We start from the raw sequence: 21,509 nt of genomic DNA, 5'->3' as shown, positions 1-21,509 counted from the left end.
AATCACAGAAACACAGAATCAGAGAGTGGTTTGGGTTGGAAGGGACCTGAAAGATCATCTTGTTCCAACTGCCTTCCACAATCCCAGGTTGCTCCAAGCCCCATCCAACCTGGCCTTGAACACTTCCAGGGATGGGGCAGCTATAATGTAACACTCTTAACAAAACTATAGGTAGATAAACCATCATTTTTGAATTTCATGGCTGAGTAAGATACAAATGGTGTAGATGGCAGTAGCCTGTATAGGAGCAGCTGTGCACTGTGCTCTGTTCCCATCACTGCCCTTCCCTGAGAAGCCACCATTTCTCAAACCAAAGTGCTGCTGGGTTCAATCCCATCTCTGCTGAATCGGTGATCCTGCCTGAAGACTTCTAGATCCACTATAACTGCCAAAAAAATTCAAAACATGTTTTCTGCGTGCAAAAGAGATCAGGCAAAAGCTGTTATTTTATTAATCAGTATATCTGGAAAAAAAACCCCAAACACACTTATTTGAATTCCCTTCACTTCCTGAAATCATAGTTCTAGAGATAAATTTTCTTGTGGGTACCTATATAAATAATCCTCAAATAGAACAAGCAGAGAGTTTAGAACTTTCTTAGAAAGCACAAAACACGAGGCCAGGGGGCAGTGGGAGCAGAGGTTTGTGGTTGGCCATCCCTTGCTGACAATCAGGTGGTCAGTGTAAGGCTGCTGAGTTGTGACATTTCAGAGTCACATGGATTGCTGCCTCTTCTCCAGGCACTTCTCAATGTCATCCAACACCTGCACTGCTGCTTTTGGAATACGAGTGCCTGGACCAAACACATTGGAAACACCAGCTTCGTACAGGAAGTCATAATCCTGTTGGAAAAGAGATGTAAGATTATAGTTAATAGTGAACAGAAAATGGGTAATTAATTTATAACTGGTGCATGCTCTGTCCTCTATGCTGGGCCTGAGAAAGCAACAAGTTCCAGAGAGAGGCAGCACAGCTTCAAGGAGATGGTTGGAAGTTAGAAGGTAGAAAAAAAAATACTAAAAAATATCCACAGGAAAGGGTTTGTATATTTATTTAGAATCAGACTAATGGCAATCCTTGGGAAGTATTCAAAAGTCAACTGTATATGAGTCTGAACAACCCAACCTAAATTTGATCTAACTTCTAATTTTGAAAATATTACTTTAAACAAGGGCTTGGAGCAGATGACTGCCAGTGGTCTCTTGCAATCTAGAGTTAATCGAATTTTATGACTGTCCTGAAATTTCAAAAGGACTTGGGAAGCAGTTCTGTATTCTCTCCTTCTTCTACATAGGATATATTACACCTTTACCAACCATAGAATAGTAGCAGCCCATTGAGAGATACTGGACAGACAGTATCTCACATTTTTCTCCTAGAAAAATACTGTGAGTTTTGTTTGTTCAGTTTATAATTCTGTCATTCCCAAATAGTTACCTGACTGCCTAGAAAAGGGAGAGGTGTGGAAAAAGGGAATAACAGGAGTTTTATGTGCAAAATCAGCTTCGATCACTATAGACAGAGAATGGCTGTAAGGTGATGGAGACAGGCAAATTGTGCATGAGCTAAGGAAAACTTAAAGATGAAAGCAAAGATCTGACTGCCAGGGAATTCAACAAACTGCTCAACAGTTTAGGAGAAAGCAGAGGGAATGAAAGGCAACACCTGCCTGATGATGGGGAAGGTGAGGAGAGGCTGAAAAGTGAGTGAGATGTGCATTCTAGGGGTGATGGGACCTGCCAGAGGCTTTAGTCACTGGCTGTGGCTATTCCCAACCATTGCTGTAAGTCAAAAAGTCTCTTAAGACAGAATCCAGCCTGGTGGCCAGCAAGGACTGCTGATGTGAAACAACAGAACTTAAAGAACATCTCCCTAAAGCTCATCTTTTCACAACACAGCTCCATATTCCATCCCACAAACACTCTAAGTTACACCAGGGCATGGTGTACAGAAAATCAGATGGGGGATCCCACCTTACAGAGCTGTGCTGGCCCTGCTGACTGTCCAGAGGAGCCTTCAGTGCTCTGACATTAGAGAACACAGGAAACAGCACACCAGCTCAGACAGAGATAAATCAATCTCTTAGCTTGATGGAAATGTGTGGAGACCCTGGGGGGACATTCCCTGGTCTAGGGAGCCACAAGAAGCTTCCCTCAAAAAGCTGTTAGACCCCATTGGCTCCTTCCCCTGTTCCTATGTCTGTTCCCATGTCCCTGAGCCACTCCCCCCATTCCCTGATTGGCCCTCAGCTTTGTACTGCCCGAGACCAGGGTCAGCCCCTAGGGCCCGGTAGAGAGAAAGTGCGGGTGCAGAGAGGGTGCTGGGACCGGATCGTCTCGCCTGGGCTGAATAAAACATTTGTGGACATTGTGCAAAGGTCCTTTTTGCTTCCTCACCCTGGGCTATGCCAGCAGCAATTCGGATGCTGCCCATACCTGGGGGGGGATGACTCCTCCACACATGACCAGGATGTCGGGCCGGCCCAGGGCATTGAGCTCCTTGATGAGTTCAGGCACCAGGGTTTTGTGCCCCGCGGCGAGCGTGCTCACCCCGACGCAGTGCACGTCTGCATCCACGGCCTGCTGCGCCACCTCCCGCGGGGTCTGTGTGCGACAGCGGTGGGGCAGGGCATGGGACACAGCCACGGGGGCTGAGCACGCCCCCGGGAGAAGGGATGCAAAGGCAATGAATGGATGAATGAATGCTCTGGGTGCTGCTCAGCCCTACCTGGAAGAGGGGCCCTATGTCCACGTCGAAGCCGATGTCAGCGAACCCGGTAGCGATGACTTTGGCCCCTCTGTCGTGGCCATCCTGGCCCATCTTGGCAACGAGGATACGAGGCCTGCGGCCCTCACGGTCCATGAACTTGTCAACTCTGGTGGGAAACACACAATCTGTCAGGGCAAGTCACTGAGAATCCTTGGAAGTATTTCCACACATAAAAAAAACCCATTTGCTGCAAGCGTAGCATAATTTCATAAAATAAAAAGATCTTTTAAGTCATGGTTTGGCTGTGCAGTCTGCACACTATGGTAATATTCATGTTCTGTTATTATTAACTCACTTCTTGTACTTAGCAGCCTCAAAAATAAAATATTCTTTATTTAAAAAAATCTTCCCCTATTCTTTTGCTTTCTAACAGGTAAAATACTCAATTCTCTGAGGGTTTAACAAGATGAATTACAACTCACCAAAACACATTTTTTAGTTTTTAAGAATAATTATGACCTATTATTTCAAAAGTACTTGCACAGAGATGGGTCCTGTATATCACATTGTGCATTATAATTCTACTGGGTAAAAATCTGTCCATGGAAGGATTATTGTATCTCCTATTCTGTGCATTCATTCCAATGCCTCTCTTTTTTGGATACTGGCAGTTCATATTTCTATTGTATTGATGCTACTCTGTAATCAGAGCCTCACATATTAACCTGTCATTGTACTGCTCATTATTCAAGTACCATCAGCATCTCTCTGTGGTTACAGGCTGATCTTGAAAGTCTTTTCCAACCTAAATGATGCCGTGATTCTATGTAAGAAAGGGAGCTACATCTTGATTTTCAAGGGGTTAGTTCAGCTCTCTTTCACATAAAAGCATAATTAAAAATAGTTAAATTTAAATAGTTAAATAAAAGAACAATGGTGACATTTCCTAGCACAACTAATTTCAAGTCAGTCTAATCATCACCACTGCAAAGCCATCAGTAATTCCCTTTCAGGAGAGCCTGAGCTCTGAAATGGGTAAACCCCAACACAGCAGGGACTGATTTGTGCTGCATCATCTCCCACAGCAGCAATTCAGGCTCTGTACCCCTGAGGGCAGCAGTAAAGGCAGAAGCTGAGAAAAGACCCAAAAGGCAACTGTTTTCACACATACCAACATCTAGGGATGCCTTCTCCATCGGGGTATGAGTAATACCCAAAGACTGGAGGCTGTATGTGGATATCCAGACAGATTTTAGCAACAATTTTAGCAACAGTAAGAGTGAAATTGCAGGAACAATTTATGGGTAGATCAAAACAAGGTTTTGTAGTATGAACTCCTGGAATCATTTTAAAGATGACTATTACACAGCCTTTAAAAGATGCAACCCAATGTACAGGGATTTCAGGCAATGTTTCTCAGCTCCTTAATCCTGTGGCTGCTTAGACTATATGAACAAAACTCTCAAATCATAACTTCACCTCAGTGAATGCTGTTTGCAAGCAAATACAATTTCAAAATTAATTAAATTTTGACTTTGTCTTATTGTACTTAATCCCTGTCATTCTACTTTCCTGTTTATGAGAGTGCTTTTGCAGGTCCAGGGATTCCCCAGGGATGTCACCCAGGTCTGGGAAATGTTTTTTTATGGCACAGTCAGTAGCACATGAAGCTCCTGGGTTAAATGTGAGGCTATTACGTGTTTGGCTACCTGGGAAGAGTTCTCACCTCTTGATGGCATGAAGGATTTCATCACTCTCCCCAAACTCCTGGCGATAAGCCCCGCTCACCATGCGGTCGCTGGCTTTGTGCTCCCCGAACACCTTCTTCATGGCATCTGTTATCTCCCCCACAGTGCACCTGAGACAGACAAAAACCATTCCTCTTATCAGCAGGTGGAAATGAAAACAGGACACAGACACTGCTGCACTGGCCCAGCCATTTGCCTTGCTGCTGGACAAATTTACTTACATTGGTTTCCCTTTCAGTGCTGCCACTCTGAAAATCCAGCTCACCCTACTGCCACCCACTGACAGAACGTGCACAGGCATTTTTAAGAAAATACTTTATTGCTCATGTGTAAATTGATTTACAATTGGCAAGGCAATGGGGAATGCCAAAATGATTCAGAAAATTAAATCAGATTTTCTGGATGGAGATTTTTTTTGGGGGGGCGGGGCTCAAACTGAAAGATCCTGCTTTGGGATTCATGCCAAAATACAAAATATAAATCAAGAGGGGACAAAAAAGGGAAGAACACACAGAAGAGACTGAAACCTAACATTTTAACATCTATTTACCTTTCCCTTGATGCTTTCATTTTAGTGTTTATTCTTCTCTACTCCTGACACAGCTCCTTTACTGACTAGATGCAGAAGAATCTGGGAAATTTATTTATGTGTAAGTTACAAGTTTTGTTTGCTGCTTGTGAAGGGGGAATGGATTAAGTTTGAAACCTTTTCCCATGTTGCCCCCAACAGGAAGGCTCCCTGTACATGTTCCCAGAGCTCACAATCCTCCTTCAAACTCTGTATCAGATGCCACAACAGTTTCTTTCTGGGGTCACGTCCCATATATAATTTTGGGGCAGAATTGCATTCTCTTTGGAACTTACAAAGTGAATCTCCAGTCTATTAATGTTTTTACAATTAATAAAAATGAGGTCACCAAGGAGAGAAACTAGGAGTTAACTGGTTAATTTTGCTACAGAAGATATGAATCCCTTGTAAATCCAACACTGCCCTCCTGTGACCTCCCCAGTTCAAAGACAGATGTAGACATACTGTTGGAGATTCCTGACAGGCTGTGGTTAAATAAATTTAAAATACAGTTATTAGGTATTCCAGGAATGGGAATGAAGGAATTGGAGACATGACAGTAAAACAGAGCAGCACCCCAATAAGGAGGGAATTTGGTTTGCTCATATTTGGGCCATTTAGTTAATTAAGGAACAGACACATAGGATCTATTCTAGAGACTGATGCTGACCTTGAAACAGGAAAGAAAACAGCCTCAAAAGCACTTTGGCTGAAAAAAGGAACTGTTCCACTGGACACTAAGGATGACTCACACTGCTCAAATACATTTCTTACAACTTTGCCTGATTTCTCCTTCAGCCAAAAAATGTTTTCACACCAATCTGTGGTGCAAGGAGAGAGGAAGCAACAGAGCATGATAAGACTGTGAATATCCATTTTCACATCTCAGACACTTCTTAAACTCCTTCACCCATGAAAGAGCTGAGTGACAGAGAAACTCAATTATGTCCTGGAACTGGTAAGAATATGACTTGTAAACAGCAGAATGTGTACAAACAGCCTCATTTCATATCAGATTCTTTATATCAGTAGTGTTCCTTGTGAGAAATCAAAGCATTGATTATTATATTACAACTCCTTAAGGAGTTTTAATATAATAACAGCGTGTCTTATAATTTGAAACTGCAGCCATTATTTACTTCCACCTCTAAAGAAAAACCCCAAAACTCCAATCTTGCTGACCCTATGCCCAAGAAAAGTCAAAAGGTGAAAATGAACCATCAAATTTTAAATAAGAACGGGCTGTCCAACCCCACCCCCAGTACCTGGCACGTGCTGCTTCCACTGCCAGAGCAAGTAAGTTGCCTTCCCCAGTGGCAGCACATTGTGTGAGAGCAGCCAGGGACTGCTGGGCTGCTGCTTGGTCTCTGCTGGCTTTCACCTAAGGTGCAGGAGAGAGACATTCAGTTCAAAGAAACCACAAAGTGAAATGGGAAGTCAAGTGTGGAAGACTAATTTCAAATATTTTATTCTGGATGTGGAATTGTCAATATCCACTTCCTATTTCAATGAGATTAGAAGTCAAAAGGCAGCTCAGACCTCAAAATGTGTACAAGTCCATAACATAACCCTAAACCAATTTTATCTATGTTTTCACTGATTATGAAAGGGATGTTGATTTCTGGTTCTGTAACCCTCAGCAGCACTTGACAAGAAGCCCCTAACAGTGAGTGATTAAGCAATGTCACAGGCTTTTAGAGCAAAACATTGCATAGATGGTTTCCATCACATTTTCAGAACCTGTAAAGCTTTCAATTTTTAAAGGTTGGATATACAGATATATATTCCAGTTTCTCCACTAAAGACCAGAGTGGACTCTAAGAAACTGGAAGGTAAACTTCTGGCAAGCTGCCTTTACTCAGTCTCTGTCTGCAATTACAGTAAGATTCATTTCCAAGGTTGTTCTCACCTTGTTGATTTTCTCAATCTGCTTGGCACGGACTACAGAGTTATCAATGGCCAGAACTTCCACTGCCTCCTCTTTCTCTAGCTGGTGCTTGTTCACTCCAACAATTACTTCAGACCCTATTTCCAGTGGAAACACCAGAAACTCAGAACACATTTGCAAATTACTGTGAAAAGACACAATGTTAGCAGGACAAGAAGATTTTGAGCATTATTATGCATTGCTTTGCTTATATATCCACATACATTTCAAATATGTAAAATCTGCTCTTATAGAATGGATTTAAGTCTGTATTTTCCAGATTTTATGATAAAAGACTAAATGCATGAACATTCAACTCAGTGAATACTGCAGCAGAAAAAAAAAAGAAATAGAACAATATTTATCTTGCAAACTGATTTAGTAATGAGTCCCTAAAATAGATTAGCTATTTTCCTCTTTTTAAGCTGACATAAGTGTGTCTGACAGAACTAAGCAGAAGTGCTGGTCTCCTGCTCTGCATTTACTTTTCTGATTTAACAGATAAGAAAGTGAAGTTCCTACCTAAAACTACTCCATGTGCATAAAAGTTAATTTATCATGTTGGAAAATTATATTTTAGGTTTGAATCATTATGGACTTATCAGATATTTTTATTTGTAGTGCCTGATAACATTAATACACTCTTTGAAGCAACATGAAGTAATTTACCTTATGAGAGAAAACATAGAACTTTACTGATTATTCTTTATTGGTCTTAATTAAAATCTGCTTCAAATTTATGCTCCATACAAAGAAGTCCATGTAAGTCCTTTCGTGTTTGAGTTATCCCTAGTTTCTGTTCCTGGATTACTACTGGAATGCAGATTACAAAAAGTGGAATAGAGTTTTAAGCAGACATGTATAAATATCTCCACAAATACTGACTCTATAAGTATATACACATATGTACAGCAAACAAGGAGCTGTATCATCCTCTGCTATGATTTGACCATTCAGGAAAAATGGGCAGCTCTCCAGAAAACCCAGGAATTTGGCCAGCTACGGTGAGTATCGCCATCTGGTGGCATTTCTGCTTTTAAACTCAGGAATCACAGCTTAAAGCTCCTATAAGAAATCAAGCCATTCACTACTGAAGGCTCCAAACACACTTTTAAAATGGTGTTTCTACTGCTTTGCCTAATCTAATCTTGAACATGTCAAGCAAGACTGGTACTGTATTTTGTACACTCTGTCTCTTTCCAGAGCTTTCACTGACATAAAACCATCACCATTCATTCTAGCACTCATAATCTGCTACTCCTAAACTGAGAAATAAAAAACCACAATGAACATGTGAGTAAAAAACCTTTATACTGAAGTATTCTATTGGCAGTTTGCCCTTCTTTCATCCCCCTGCTCTTACCAGAGTCAATCCTGGCTTGTCTCCGGGCTGCGCACTCTTCAATACGAAGTTTGGGGATCCCCTCAGCAACAGCTTTGGCCATTCCACCCATCTCTTCTATCTCCTCAATAAGCTGAGACATGAAGAGGATTGAGATACTGAGTAGGAGCAAGGTTTAAAAATTGAGCTTTGTACTTGTGCTACCACTCACATTTTCATTATACTTTTTTTATACAGTTTTGTGCTCTAAACTGTATTTTGCAAAGCTAATTTACAAAGACATCACTGAAGTGTAAAATAATTCCTTGATTAGAAGTTACCAATTTATCAAACAAAGAAGACATTAGAAGTCTTTCCCTTAGAAAGACATTTCTCAAAACTCCTATCCCTAAAAGAAAGACATTTCTCAAAACTCCTATCCCTAAAAGAAAGACATTTCTCAAAACTCCTATCCCTACAGTTTTCCCAGAGAAGGTTTTGCAAACTGACCTTTAAAGCAGCTTCATAGACTTCGTTGGTGAGGCACTCCATGAGGTAAGATCCCCCCCAGGGATCTGCCACTTTGGGAATCCCTGATTCCTCCTGGATTATGATCTGTGTGTTGCGGGCGATGCGAGCACTCTTCACTGTGGGCAGCCCCAGGGCTTCATCGTAGGAGTTGGTGTGCAGAGACTGCGTCCCCCCGAACACCGCGGCCATGGCTTCGATGGTGGTGCGGATGACGTTGTTGAAGGGATCCTGCAAGGAAAAGGGGAGCTCTGAAGCTCAGTGGTTCTGCCACTGGTTAGTCATTATTGCAAAGAAACAAATACAAAATTCCCCACTGAAATGCTGTAATCAGAACAAAAGCTGAAAAAAACCCAAATCAAACTGATTTATCACTTGTCGATATCCTAACAAAGAGATTAGTCCATAAAGAAAGCCAAAATGATCACTGTGCCAGTAAACTGCTCACAGTAACAAATCAAAATCCAGAATTCTTGAAGCAGTGAACAGTGCATGTGTCAGACAAATTACTAGTCAAGATGTGTTTTGGAATTAAATGTGCTTAAATATTTTCATTCATGACAGCATCACATGTGATTTGGATAGGTGAGAATGTAAAACATAATTTATGGGTAGATACCTATCTAAAGGCATGTTAAATATATATGCCCTCTGAAACCTACAAGGAGAAAATACTGCACACTGAGAAGCTATACTAAGATAAACCAGTTTGTTTAGGCAAAGAGTTATGATCTAGCCAGAAATATATTTACACTGGACATTGCAAGACAATTGAATATAGTTTTGGTAAGAATTAACATTTTTGCACACCCACAATACTTTTAATTGGAGGACCCACAAAAGTCACTGTTCAGAAAATTCCATTGTTTTACTTTTACTGTGTTGTTGTAATGTAAGTAAACATTACATTTATTTTAAAAAAAAACAAACAACCCAACAAAAAAACCAAGGCGTGGAAGTCAATACTTACAATCACAACCTAAAAATAACTCCTATTACATGACTTTGATTGAGCAGCAGGCCTTGGGATCAGAGCTAGGACCCAGCTCTGACCTCACCTGGGAAACTGTGTGCACTCCAATGATTGATCTCCTTGCTGCAAGGTAAATCAGCAGGAGGAGCAGAGAGTGCACCCAGTTTCAAAGGATCAGATGAGCTGTAACCATTACTTCTCTCTTCAGCACTGAGTGTCAGTGGTGTGAAAGACTCCCTTGGCTGCTGAAATGAATTCTCAAGCCAGTGATGCTGAGAAAAAAAGTTCCTCTACTTGCTGACTGAACTGCATTTTGGAAGGATAACTCACCAGACAAATCATAAGAGAGCTTCATCCTCTGAGTCCTGAATTGACATAAAGGTGTATCCAGTGCCAGTGTGTGCATTTGTCAGAGTGAGAGGACAGTGCTGCACCTTTGTGAGTAACACCAGCAGCCCCCTTTAACACACACACCATAAGAACACCTTTAAGTAAGGAGGTTGATGAGAGTCCAATTTCTAACCTGCTCAGTGAGTGACCAGCCCGAAGTCTGACAATGAGCTCTCAGCAGAAGAGATTTGGAATTCTTGGGCTTAAACATTTTCTCAATCAAGTGAGCCCACAGCCGCCTCCCAGCTCTCATCTTTGCTATTTCCATATAGAAGTTCATGCCAATTCCCCAGAAGAAAGAGAGCCTGTAATAGGAGAACATGAATAGAATATAACATTGAATCATTCAGGTAACTCTGGATCGGTAATGGAGAAGCCTGACAGCAAGGTCTCTGATTAATGTCAGATGATGGGAATGTTCCTCCTTGCTTATATGTGTAAAAATACTCAATTTGATATTAAACTCTATAGAGGTTTTACCAAAAGTGAGTTTTATACTAGCAAATTTCTTGAGCTCACCTAGGTGCAAATTCATCAATAGTGAGGCCAGCTTTAAGGCCAGTTCTGCAGTACTCCAAGCCATCTGCTATGGTATAAGCTAATTCCAGGATGGCATCAGCTCCTGCCTCTTGCATGTGGTACCCACTGATGGAAATGGAATTAAATTTTGGCATATACTGAAAAAAAAAAAAAGAGATACAACAGGATATAACAGCAGAAGAGAGGATCAAATACTTGTTCTATCACATTAACACAGAATCACAGAATGGTTTGAGCTAGAAGGGAGTTAAAGGTCATCTGGTTTCAACACCCCCTGCCATGGGCAGGGACATTTTCCACTATCCCAGATTGCTCCAAGCCCCTCCAACCTTGTCTTGGACACTTCAGGGATGGGGCAGCCACAGCTTCTCTGGGCAGCCTGTGCCAGGGCCTCCCCCCCCTCACAGGGAAGAAAAGTTTTCACTATTGGTGTAAAAGTTTACTCTCAATCTATTTTATAAACTTCCCTTAGTTACATGATACAACGAGGTTTTCCTGGAGCCTTCCCCAGGCTGAACACCCCCAGCTTTCTCAGCCTGTCTCCAGCCCATTCTCTGACTTCCTCGTTGACTGCAAATACAACCCATCTCTATGAAGATGTGTTTGAGTCGTGGTGCTTGAAATTTGAAGTTTGACTCAAACTTCAGATTTATATTTTAAATTATGTTGGATCTTAACTTTTACTGGGCCTTTCCACAACCATATTACTCTTCTCTATGACATGTCTTCCAATCTTTCATTTGTTCTCCAAAGTGACTCATAAACACTTAATAATAGAAGTTATACATTTAAACAATGAATACCTTTGAGGTGTACTGGAAGATGTCAGCAATGATCCTCATGGATGGTTCTGGAGGGAAAATGTAGGTATTTCTGACCATGAACTCCTTCAGGATGTCATTCTGGATTGTCCCTGTCAGCTTGGCCTGAGGCACTCCCTGCTCTTCCCCAGTCACAATGAATGTAGCCAGCACAGGAATGACTGCCCCATTCATTGTCATGGAAACTGACATTTTCTCCAAAGGAATTCCATCGAAAAGGATTTTGGTGTCTTCCACTGTGTCGATGGCAACTCCAGCCATTCCAACGTCTCCTCGAACTCGGGGATTGTCTGAATCATAACCACGGTGGGTGGCTAAATCAAAAGCAACTGATAATCCCTGCTGGCCAGCTACATGAAAAAGAAAAGAAAAAACCCAAAAAACAAAAAAGAGGGATAGGTGGAGGTGTTGAACAGACTTGTATTAGTATGGGATTTAAATTTATTAACTCTATTTTACCTGATTCAGGCTTGAATGGCAAACTAAATTTTGATGTTAAACATTGTTCCCTCCCCAAACCCGTTCAAGGTTTAGTAGTCTTAAACTTTAAATGAAGAAGTTTTTAACTGGGAGAAAAAAGCCAAAAGGGTAATCCTTACTGTACTTTAAAAACTGCTGAATAACAGCTCACCCACAAGTCGTAAATGCACCTAGATAGGCAGTATAAGAGCTTATACACATAACTCAGCTTGGCTTAGCTGGGAGCAGAAGTGTCATAAACTCTGTCACGTTACCTTCTCTTTATCACAAACTAAACACCACAGACTGTTCCCTGGCTCTACTGACACATGTTGTTATTTGCAAAGCTGCAGTAATAGAAAATTATTCATATAAAGCAGGGAACAGGACAGCCAGAGCGCTTGTTGCTGCAACCTGAAAGCAGAACCCAAAACCCTGCTGTCCCCAGGCATTCCCCTCTCTGACCAGTGACTGGGCTGTGCTACCAGCTAACCCAGATTACCACTTCTGCTTCAGCTCCATGATCTCAGCTGCTTGAACTCTGGGATGGATGCAAATTATGTCTATGTTCTATAGTGCAATAACCAAAACCAGCATTTAACACATGTATTCTCCACAGCAAAATGAAACAAAGGCATCCCCACAAACAATTCAATTTCCCAGTAACAAAGAAAGACAGTGCCACTGGGAAGACCTTATCAGAAATCCAAACTCACAGTGCAGAATAATCACATTTGCCATGTAACTGACTGAATTCATGTCCCCCATTGCTTCACAAGGCAGTGCTGTTTCCCAGATCAGCTGCCCCACCTTTGATGTTGTCCTTGTAGAACTTGTTGCTCTCCTCCACTGTACTGAACCCAGCGTACTGGCGGATGGTCCAGGGCCTGTATGTGTACATGGTGGGGTAGGGCCCTCGAGTGAAGGGCTTCATCCCCGGCAGCTCCTCAGGGAAGTCCTCCGTGTCTCTTTTGGAGTATAAAGGCTTGATGTCGATCCCCTCTGGGGTGTGCCAAATTAAATCCTTTGGGTTCTTGCCTTTCAGCTGCTTCTGAGCCAGGGCAGCCCACTCGGGGTGCAGGGGCTGCCTGTGCAGGGCGCGCCGGGCCAGGAGCGAGCAGCGGCGCGGCCGCAGCCGCAGGACGGCATCCCCGGCCCTCAGCATGGCTCTGCTCACGGGGTGGGACCAGCTGGACAAAACAAAAACGTGAACTTTGCATTATCATAGGCATCTAACAGCAGATGTGAGGATGGAGAGGTCATGCAGTTTGCTAAATCCCAAACAATCCCTCAGGAGAAAAGTGAAATGTGTCATTCACGCAGTGATGTGACAGACAGCCCTTCCTCTTGCCTTTCAACCAGGAAGAGAAAAATCCTACATTCAAGAAAAATCCTACATTTTTCTCTAACCAAGGAAAACATTTCCTCAACGTATCTACATTCACATCTGAGATGTGTAACTTATTTCAGTCGCTCAGCATCACTGTCATTAATCAGTCACTGAAAAGCCAGAATGAGGCATGAAGATGGCATGGCCAGCTGCCCTCTCACCTTCACATCTCTCTCATCTAGGAATTCCTTCATGTCAAAGAGTGATGCTTTTCCAGGGATGGGGCAGCTCAGCTTCTCTGAGCAACCTGTGCCAGTGCCTCACTACCCTCACAGGATTTCTTCCCAGTATCCAACATCAAGGAGGCACTCTGCAGGAAGTGAGCTGTCAGAAAATTGCTGATATAATCATACACTTTGGAAAAGATAACTTGGGCTGGATGGAAACTAGAGATAGGTAGAAAAAGAAAGGAGAAAAAAAATGCGGTATGTGAGAACACAGGGACAATACAAGCTGCAGAGCTTGTCCCACTGTGCATGAGACTGATGGGGGGCAACAATGTGAACAATTCCCTGTGAGGGTGGTGAGGCCCTGGCACAGGTTGCCCAGAGAAGCTGTGGCTGCCCAATCCCTGGAAGTGTCCAAGGCCAGGCTGGATGGAGCTTGGAGTAATCTGGGATAGTGGAAGATGTCCCTGCCCATGGCAGGGGTTGTTATGAGATGATTTTTCAGGTCCGTTCCAACTCAAACCAGTCTGTGAGTGCGGTAACTTCTAAAAGCTGTAAACACCTTTGCTTCTGCTCTCCATACCCTATCCTTGCACTTACAAAAACAAAATGTTTACAGCTTAGCTCCAAGGGTCAGTCACTTCCTCACTCTCTCATCTCTTTCACAACTCCCAAGAAATACAAACTTCCCTGACACCTTTATGAGAAATCCTTTACAAGATACAGGAAAGCACCTGTACCACTGCAGCAACACCCTCCAAACATTTGCTTCAATATATATGCTAAGTGTGGTATGCCTATAACTGAGGGGCACAGAGGAGCTCCTGAGGAGCACTCATGCCCAGTGGGGATGTGATGCTGCAGCCAGGACAGAAGGCAATCTGGACTCACACCCCTGCATGGGTCACAGGATGGGTCAGGTTGGAAGGGACCACAGTGGCTCATCTGGTCCCTCCTCCCTGCTCAAGCAGGGCCATCCCAGAGCACAGGATTGTGTCCAGACAGTTCTGGAATATCCCCAGTGAGGGAGACTCCACAGCCTCTCTGGTCTCTATTCAATGCTCGGTCACTGCACAGGAAAGAAGTTCTGCCTCCTGTCCAGGTGGAACTTGCTGGGATCAGTCCCTGCCCGTTCCTCTGGTGCCATTGCTGGGCCCTGGAGCAGAGCCTGGGCCCTGCTCTGAGCCTCCCTGCACACAGGGACACCCAGGGCTGAGGGCCCCTCTCAGCTGTGCCTCCTCTCCAGGCTGAACAGCCCCAGCTCCCTCAGCCTTTCCTCATCAGGGAGATGCTCCAGTCCCTCCATCATCTTTGCCACCCAGCACTGGAGCCACTCCAGGAGCTCCGTGTCTCTCTTGTCCTGAGGAGCCCAGAACTGGACACAGCACCCCAGATGTGCCTCAGCTGTGCTGAGCAGAAGGGCAGGATCCCCTTCCTGCTGGCAGTGCTCTTCCTAACGCACGCCGGGATTATTCCTTTCCCTGAGCCGGACGCTGCATTTACCCGCGTTCAGTTTCGGACAATTCCTCTCTGCCCATCTCCCATCCCCGCCCTCTCTGCCCCCCTCCACACCTCTCTCTCCTCAGCACCCACAGCCGGACACGAACGCTCCGCTCTCCGTGCCGGGACAGCGCCCGCCGCTCCCGCCCGCCCCCAACACGCCCCTCGGGCGGCCAATGGGGACGGAGGGCGGGGCCGGGAGCTGGGACAGGGGAAAAGGACAAGGACAGTGGCAGGGCTGGGGGCTGCGGACATGGACGGGGCCATGGAAAGGGATCGGGATCAGGATCAGCGATGGGATCCCCCCGTTACCTGCCACCGGCCCCTCCGTCAGCGCGCGGCCCCCGCGCACGCGCGGTGGGCGGGAGCGGCGTTGCGCGTGCGCCGCGGGAAGCGCGGGTTTGTTTGGTAACGTCCCGGCCGGCTGAGGCGGGGCCGGCGGCAGCGCTGAGGAGAGGGAAGCAGTGCCGGGAAGGTGAGGCTCGGGGCGACATGAGCCCGCAGGGGAGGAAGGGTTTTGTGGAGTGTCGTCCATGATGCTATCCGGCAGCACCGGGGAGCGGGCATTTGGGGATGTGAGGGCGTATGGGTGAGGACTACAACTCCCAGAATGCACCGCGATGGAAGAGAAGCTCCTAGGCGGCGGCGGTGGGGAGCGATCCATGCTGGGAGTTGTAGTCCATATCTTATTTTCGGTTCGCTGCGAAAGCTGTCCCACAACCATGGGTAGTTATGGAAGAGGGGACATGCAGGGCTTATTTGCTTGTTTTAGGGCTTATTTAGCCGATGTGGAGTTTGTTTACCTGGTATATGGTTTATTTACCTGTTTTAGGCCTCACTAGCCCTGCCGGGCCTTATTTGTCTGCTGTCAATTTCGACACTTGCCTGGCGAGAAGTGACAAGACCTGAGTGAGGAAAGAGTGGCCTGAGGGGGTGAGTGAAAAGCTGAATAAATTTGAGTCGTGATGCTTGAGAGACGAGAAGGGTGGTGGCGTTTGTGGCTACTCCCGTGCGACAGCTTTTCCCTCTGTTTCTATGGTAAGAAAAGAAATTGTAGACTTAAACTGGATCAGAGGCCACTGTGCTTATGTGCTAAGGTAAAAAGTTCTGCTAATTGGATGACTGTGCTGAAAATTAGAAAAATGAATCACAGAATGGTTTGGGTTGGAGGAGACCTTAAAGATCATCTATTTCTAACTCCCTGCCATGGGCAGAGGCATTTTCCAAATGGGGATGCCTTTTTAGTGGTTCTGCATTTGGGTAAATTTACAGGATTTTGGGCTCTAGCTTAGCAAATATTCAAACATTTAGTCTCATTTAGGCTCATTTGGGGCTTATTGGGTTGAGCTCAATTTCCTTTTTTTCGTTGTTTTTAAAGTATGGTTTGCTCTGTATGGGTTATAATTACTGGATTTTAATTTTGTCTTTGTTTCCTCCTGTTCCCACTGGTTTACAGATAATGAAACCCCGCCACACACCTTCCAATAAAATGGGGAAGCCAGCTGGTGGGAGATCAGCAAAAAATCCTTCTAAATCACAAAATCAACAAGGGCCTTCTAGCAAAAAAAAAGGAGCAGATGAACAAGGAAGAAAACAAGGTCAAAAAAGACAGGTATTCATTTTATTGGAAGGGGAAGGGGAACAAGGTATTTTTTCCCATTTTTTAAATTGGAATTTATAGAGAATAATTCATTGACTAAGAATAGTCCTCTCGAGGAAATGCCCAGTGTGAAGAGCTCTTTTGAGCAGCCTTCAATAAAGCTTTTTGGGCTTTTTTGTGCTCAAAGACTTTTGTCAGACACTGGCATAGTGAGTTCACAGGAATAGATGAATGATTGCACAGCAGAGGATGCCTCAAAATTGCCACATTTGCTGTAAATTTTTCCCTTCAGCAGGTCCCTCAGACAGGCAAAAGGGGAGTTAAGGAACTGAAAGACTCTTCCCCTGCAGGTAGGGTCCTGTTCTTTGCTGTTAAATTTGAACTATTTTACACCTTTGACTCCAGTCTGACTGAATTGAGTCACAAAGCTCTCTGTCCAGGTTTGACAAGTCATATTTCCTATTTTTCCTTTGTGATAACAGGAGAAAATGGTTCTTCAAAAAAGGTGAAGCTGTCCAGTGCTACAATAAGATCTTGGCAGCCTCTCTCAGAGAACAGTAGGCTGTTCCTGGAAAATATAGTGGAATCAGTAGTACTGTAAGTACCAAATACTCTGGTGGTTCTTCTTTATTTCCTCAAGGAACAAAGTAAAAATCATAATATTACTTGAAGTGGAAGCCAGTGTGGTTTTTGACGTGTTCTCTGTGCTTGCATACTTTGTGATGGAAATTCTGCCTGTATTTTCTTTTCAGATCTGTTTTGTCCCAACAGAGAGAGGGAAAAGATGATGTTCAGAAGCACCTCAATGTACTAAAAAACAGGTAAGAAATTATAAATTAAAAGGAAAGAGGGAGAGAAAAGATTTCTTCTACCCTGTTGTTTTGTACCATACTTTGAGGGTGAACTAAAGCTCTCCTCTGACATATATATATATCTAGATATATGGAGAAAGATGTATATCATGTTTCATAAAAGCATTTCCAGGTTTTACTAAAATGATCATCATTTGGAAGCAGTTAAAAATCCTTCTCTTAGAACTTAATTTGAAAAGCAGAAGGGTCAGAACTGGGAAAATATTAGGAAAATATTAATTAATGCTAGTTTATAGTGAGGAGTATAGAGGCCAGTGGAATATAAACCACAAAAGGCCACTGCAATAGAAAGCATGAGAATTTTGGGATTTCTTGTTCCTGGTTCTTTCCTTGGACACCTACTCCACATGATTTTGGAAAGTAATTCAAGGCAGTTTTTCTTTCCCTCTGCAGTCATTTACTTCACTGGCAGCATTTAAGTTTAAAACTATAGTGAGATTAGTTTTTCCCCAGAATTTTCTTTTTGCTTTGCATAGAACTCCAAACAAGTTATACTTTTTTTTTTCTGTAATTAAAGGGTGCTGAGAAGTTTCAAGACTTTAAATGTGCCTCCAGGGAAGCTGGCCAACCTGAAGAATATCCTGGGCCTTCAAATGGCAGAGAAACAAATGCTTGAGACAAATGAGGAGTCTTTGGTACAACTGCAGGTATGAAAAACAAGGAAGGGAAGAAATTACCTTACCACACTGCTGATCGTGCCTGTGCTGTTGTGGAGGAGTGTCCAGTGTTCATCATTGTCAGCCACCTTTGCTGCAAAGCTCTGTTTCTTTTTGGATGTTTTTTCAGTGACTCAGTGTGTTCTGTGGGAAAGATTCACCATTTCTAAAGTAAATTTTCATCTGGTTTTCTCTTGTTTTTGTTTTAGGAAGAAATAAATGAAGCAGAGAGATCGGCAGAGCGCATTGAGGAAAATATACAGCAGCTGAAGTACAAAATCCAGGTGCTCAAAAACCAGTTAGAGGGAGATGAAAAAGATGCCAGGAAGGTATAAAATAATAAATGAATAAATAAATATATAAAATAATTACTTGTGTACTCCTATAATCTAGAGGAATGGGCTGACTTCCAGAGCTTTTTCAAACAAGCTGTTTCTCAGGTAGTGCCATTTAAGGAAGGCCTCGTGCTTTTGGGAATGGATCTTCATAATCTTTCCAACTTCAGTTGCAGAATTAAGTTTGGTTTCAGAAGTTGGACAATGACAGACAGGTTAATTTCCTACTTGTGTTCCTGATATTTGGGGGTTTGGATTGTTTCTTCATTCTCTTCTTCTTTTTCTAGGTATTCCAGGAAAATGGCACTGGAGCACTCCAGCTTCCAGAACTCCCCAAGTGCAGTTTGCAGGCACCCACTTTGCAGGTGAGTGTGGAATATATATTTGTCTTTTCAGAGACACTTTGGTTATGAGGAGGAAGGCAAGAGAATGTGCTTTTGTCCCTTAACCTCTGCCACAGGGGGCAATTCTGAAAATTCAGAAAATTTGAATAGATTTTCATTTTCTGTGTTATATTTTTGTGATTTTATTTTTCATTGAGAACTATATACTTCTGATTTAAAACCAGGACAAAACTTTAAAAACCCTCCTCATCCCTGGAAGTGTTCAAGGCCAGGTTAGATGGGCCTCTGAGCAGCCTGGGATAGTGGAACCTTGTGGGAGGCAGAGGCTTGGAACAAAGTGGTCTTTAAGGTCCCTTCCAACCCAAACAATTCTGTGATCTTATGATTTAAAACATCACCTGTCTTTTCCTAGAAACCCTATGGCCCTAGGGAACTTGTAATTTCTGAAATATATCTATAATTGCTGGAGGGAAGACTCATTCTGTGACTTTGAATCCTTTTTTGTTTAAGCCGTAGCTGGCCTGCATGAAGATGAAATTCCTGTTGTACTTGATAAAAGCTGTTTTTTTATTTGTTGTCTATGATTCTTTCCTTCTTTAGGAAGAAATTTTGAAAGTGAAGAATCAGAAGGATCTTTTAAAGGATATGAATGCTATTCAGCAGTCAGCTGACTTGAAGAACTTGTTAACCCTTGTTGAAAAGACCTATGAGAAGGTGGATTTGCTTTGAAAAGCCAAAATATGGAGTCTCCATGCTGAGTTTGGATGGAATCTGCTTTCTTCCTAATGGCCTTCCTGTTGTGACTGCTGCATTTCTGTTAAAACATTTTCTATTAACATTGGTATATATAAATGTGTAGATACATTTTGGGACTCAAGTGATTTAAGTCATCTGTCACGGTTCTTTGGGGTTTTTTTGACCTATGATGAGTTCTAATGATGATATATCCTGTCATAGGGAAAAGGAGGGAAATGGATCCTGGGTTATTTGGGTGTTTTTACAGAATAAGGGAACTATTCCATCCTATTTGCACTTCTTTATCTGTGAATCACTGAAGGCTGTATCTTCTACCAAAGTAGTTTCTATTTGGGAGTTTAAACCTGAAACAGGTAGTAAAAATAAGCTTATCTAATACTCACTTGTAAATCCCCTGTTCAACTTTCTTATTATTTTTTAACAAAAACCTTCCATTGAAAAAATGTAATAATTTTTATCAAATGTACAAAATTGCTTTTACATTTTTGTCACTTAATACAAAAACCAACATCAAACAGCATGAAATACTTTTTCAGGTAAATTACCTGCTGAAAGATAGCAGTGCTCTTTACACTGACTTGCTTCAAAAACTCTTGTTCTTCTGTTTGTAAGCTGCTGCTACTCTTAATGAGACAAAAGCTAATTATCTCTCTTCTATGAGGGCTTGAAAGCCTCTCTGGAGTTATAATCATGGAACATCTCAAGTTGGAATGAGCCTGTAAGGATCTCTGAGTCCAGCTCTCTACTCCTCACAGGACTATCTAAACCATGTAGGATCAGGAAAACCAGACCAAGTACTTGCTTTATACTGAATCACAGGAAAAGGAATATAATTATTTAGAAGTATTTCTCAAATTTGTTATCACTTGGCAAGGGAAGCAGTTACTGATATAACCATTACCCCAAAATAATTTAATCCTGAGCATGGGTTAAGGATTTTCCTGCATGCCAGGAAGAGGTTAAGTAAAGATATACTCCTTTGCTTTCATTAAGGTGATTTATGTGTGGGTTCTGAACTTCCTGAACCACATAGAGACCTTTGCCTTTGTGAAAGTTTTTTATTTTTAAAAGAAAGTGTAGAGAAGGGCAGTGAGTAGGAGTCAGATTCAGCTTCCATGCAAGGAGGTTGAAATAGTAACTGAAGAATGAGCTGCTGCATTACAGCACTGGATAGACACAGAGGCAAGTCATAATTACTTTCATTTAATTTTTTTCCCCGACACTGGGTGATCTATGATAGGCTGGCTGTGAGTGTTGTTACTTTGGGGTTGTCATGCACACATAAACAGGGTAACATGAACCAGGGAACATAAATCCAGACATTTAGGAGGTGGTCTTAGCTCGACTTGACAGTGGATGCCCTTGGACAGAGTTGCAGAATGATCAGATGGTTGGTTTTGATGAGATTTGAGGCCTCTTCCAGAAGGTTCACTGTTGATCTGTGTGTGTGGAGCTGTGACCACAGCTGTGTGATTTGACCTGGGAGCACCTGAAACTTCAATTTCACAAACCTTGGCTTTAAGTAGGTAAGACATTTTCCTCTGTGCGTGTATGCTTTATGTACTGAGTCTATCCATTTAAGGAATACTCAGGGAAAATCTTAAAGAATTTCTGAATTCAGGTCAGCTTAGCTTAAGGTTTTGCCTCAGAAGTGACCTACAAGTACAGAACTATGATTTCTTTGCATATGGAAATGGAGTAGGGAGAAGAGCCAAGGGAAGAAGCTGCACTGAGGCACTGGGGGACATCAGGATATCCAGTCCAGCTTCAAACCCAGCTGACTGCCAAAATCAAACAGCACTTCTGTTCTGACAGCCTCAAACTCTGAACATCCTGCATTTATCTCCTTGTACAACCTAAGCACAGCTTCATAGTCCATATGTCTTTGGGAAAAACCTGGACTTG

General features: G+C 42.9%; 2 protein-coding genes across 5 annotated transcripts; one reads left to right on the top strand and one right to left on the bottom strand.

Annotated features, from left to right (window-relative positions):
• Positions 1 to 428: 428 nt before the first annotated feature.
• Positions 429 to 15,453, bottom strand: MMUT (methylmalonyl-CoA mutase). 2 transcript variants are annotated; one of them, XM_077176498.1, is made up of 13 exons: positions 15,354 to 15,453; positions 12,795 to 13,174; positions 11,508 to 11,875; positions 10,684 to 10,841; positions 10,298 to 10,469; positions 8,784 to 9,032; positions 8,316 to 8,427; positions 6,935 to 7,050; positions 6,291 to 6,406; positions 4,436 to 4,567; positions 2,728 to 2,875; positions 2,436 to 2,603; positions 429 to 842 (listed from the first exon to the last, which is right to left on the bottom strand). In XM_077176498.1, the coding sequence occupies exons 2-13, from the start codon at positions 13,147 to 13,149 to the stop codon at positions 714 to 716; spliced, it is 2,223 nt and encodes a 740-aa protein (XP_077032613.1). In that variant the 5' UTR covers positions 13,150 to 13,174; positions 15,354 to 15,453; the 3' UTR covers positions 429 to 713. The 2 variants fall into 2 exon arrangements, with proteins under 2 accessions (XP_077032613.1, XP_054485023.2); XM_054629048.2 differs by lacking the exon at positions 15,354 to 15,453 and adding an exon at positions 15,114 to 15,247.
• Positions 15,401 to 19,725, top strand: CENPQ (centromere protein Q). 3 transcript variants are annotated; one of them, XM_054629044.2, is made up of 10 exons: positions 15,401 to 15,516; positions 15,874 to 15,974; positions 16,498 to 16,653; positions 16,934 to 16,991; positions 17,124 to 17,238; positions 17,394 to 17,462; positions 18,031 to 18,160; positions 18,379 to 18,498; positions 18,792 to 18,869; positions 19,449 to 19,725. In XM_054629044.2, the coding sequence occupies exons 3-10, from the start codon at positions 16,501 to 16,503 to the stop codon at positions 19,575 to 19,577; spliced, it is 852 nt and encodes a 283-aa protein (XP_054485019.2). In that variant the 5' UTR covers positions 15,401 to 15,516; positions 15,874 to 15,974; positions 16,498 to 16,500; the 3' UTR covers positions 19,578 to 19,725. The 3 variants fall into 3 exon arrangements, with proteins under 3 accessions (XP_054485019.2, XP_054485021.2, XP_054485022.2); XM_054629046.2 differs by lacking the exon at positions 15,401 to 15,516 and adding an exon at positions 15,682 to 15,767; XM_054629047.2 differs by lacking the exon at positions 15,401 to 15,516 and having other exon boundaries at positions 15,780 to 15,974; positions 16,937 to 16,991.
• Positions 19,726 to 21,509: the final 1,784 nt, after the last annotated feature.

Source organism: Agelaius phoeniceus, chromosome 3, assembly GCF_051311805.1.
Source record: "Agelaius phoeniceus isolate bAgePho1 chromosome 3, bAgePho1.hap1, whole genome shotgun sequence".
Lineage (NCBI taxonomy): Eukaryota > Metazoa > Chordata > Aves > Passeriformes > Icteridae > Agelaius > Agelaius phoeniceus.
This window is presented reverse-complemented; position numbering and strand designations above follow the sequence as displayed.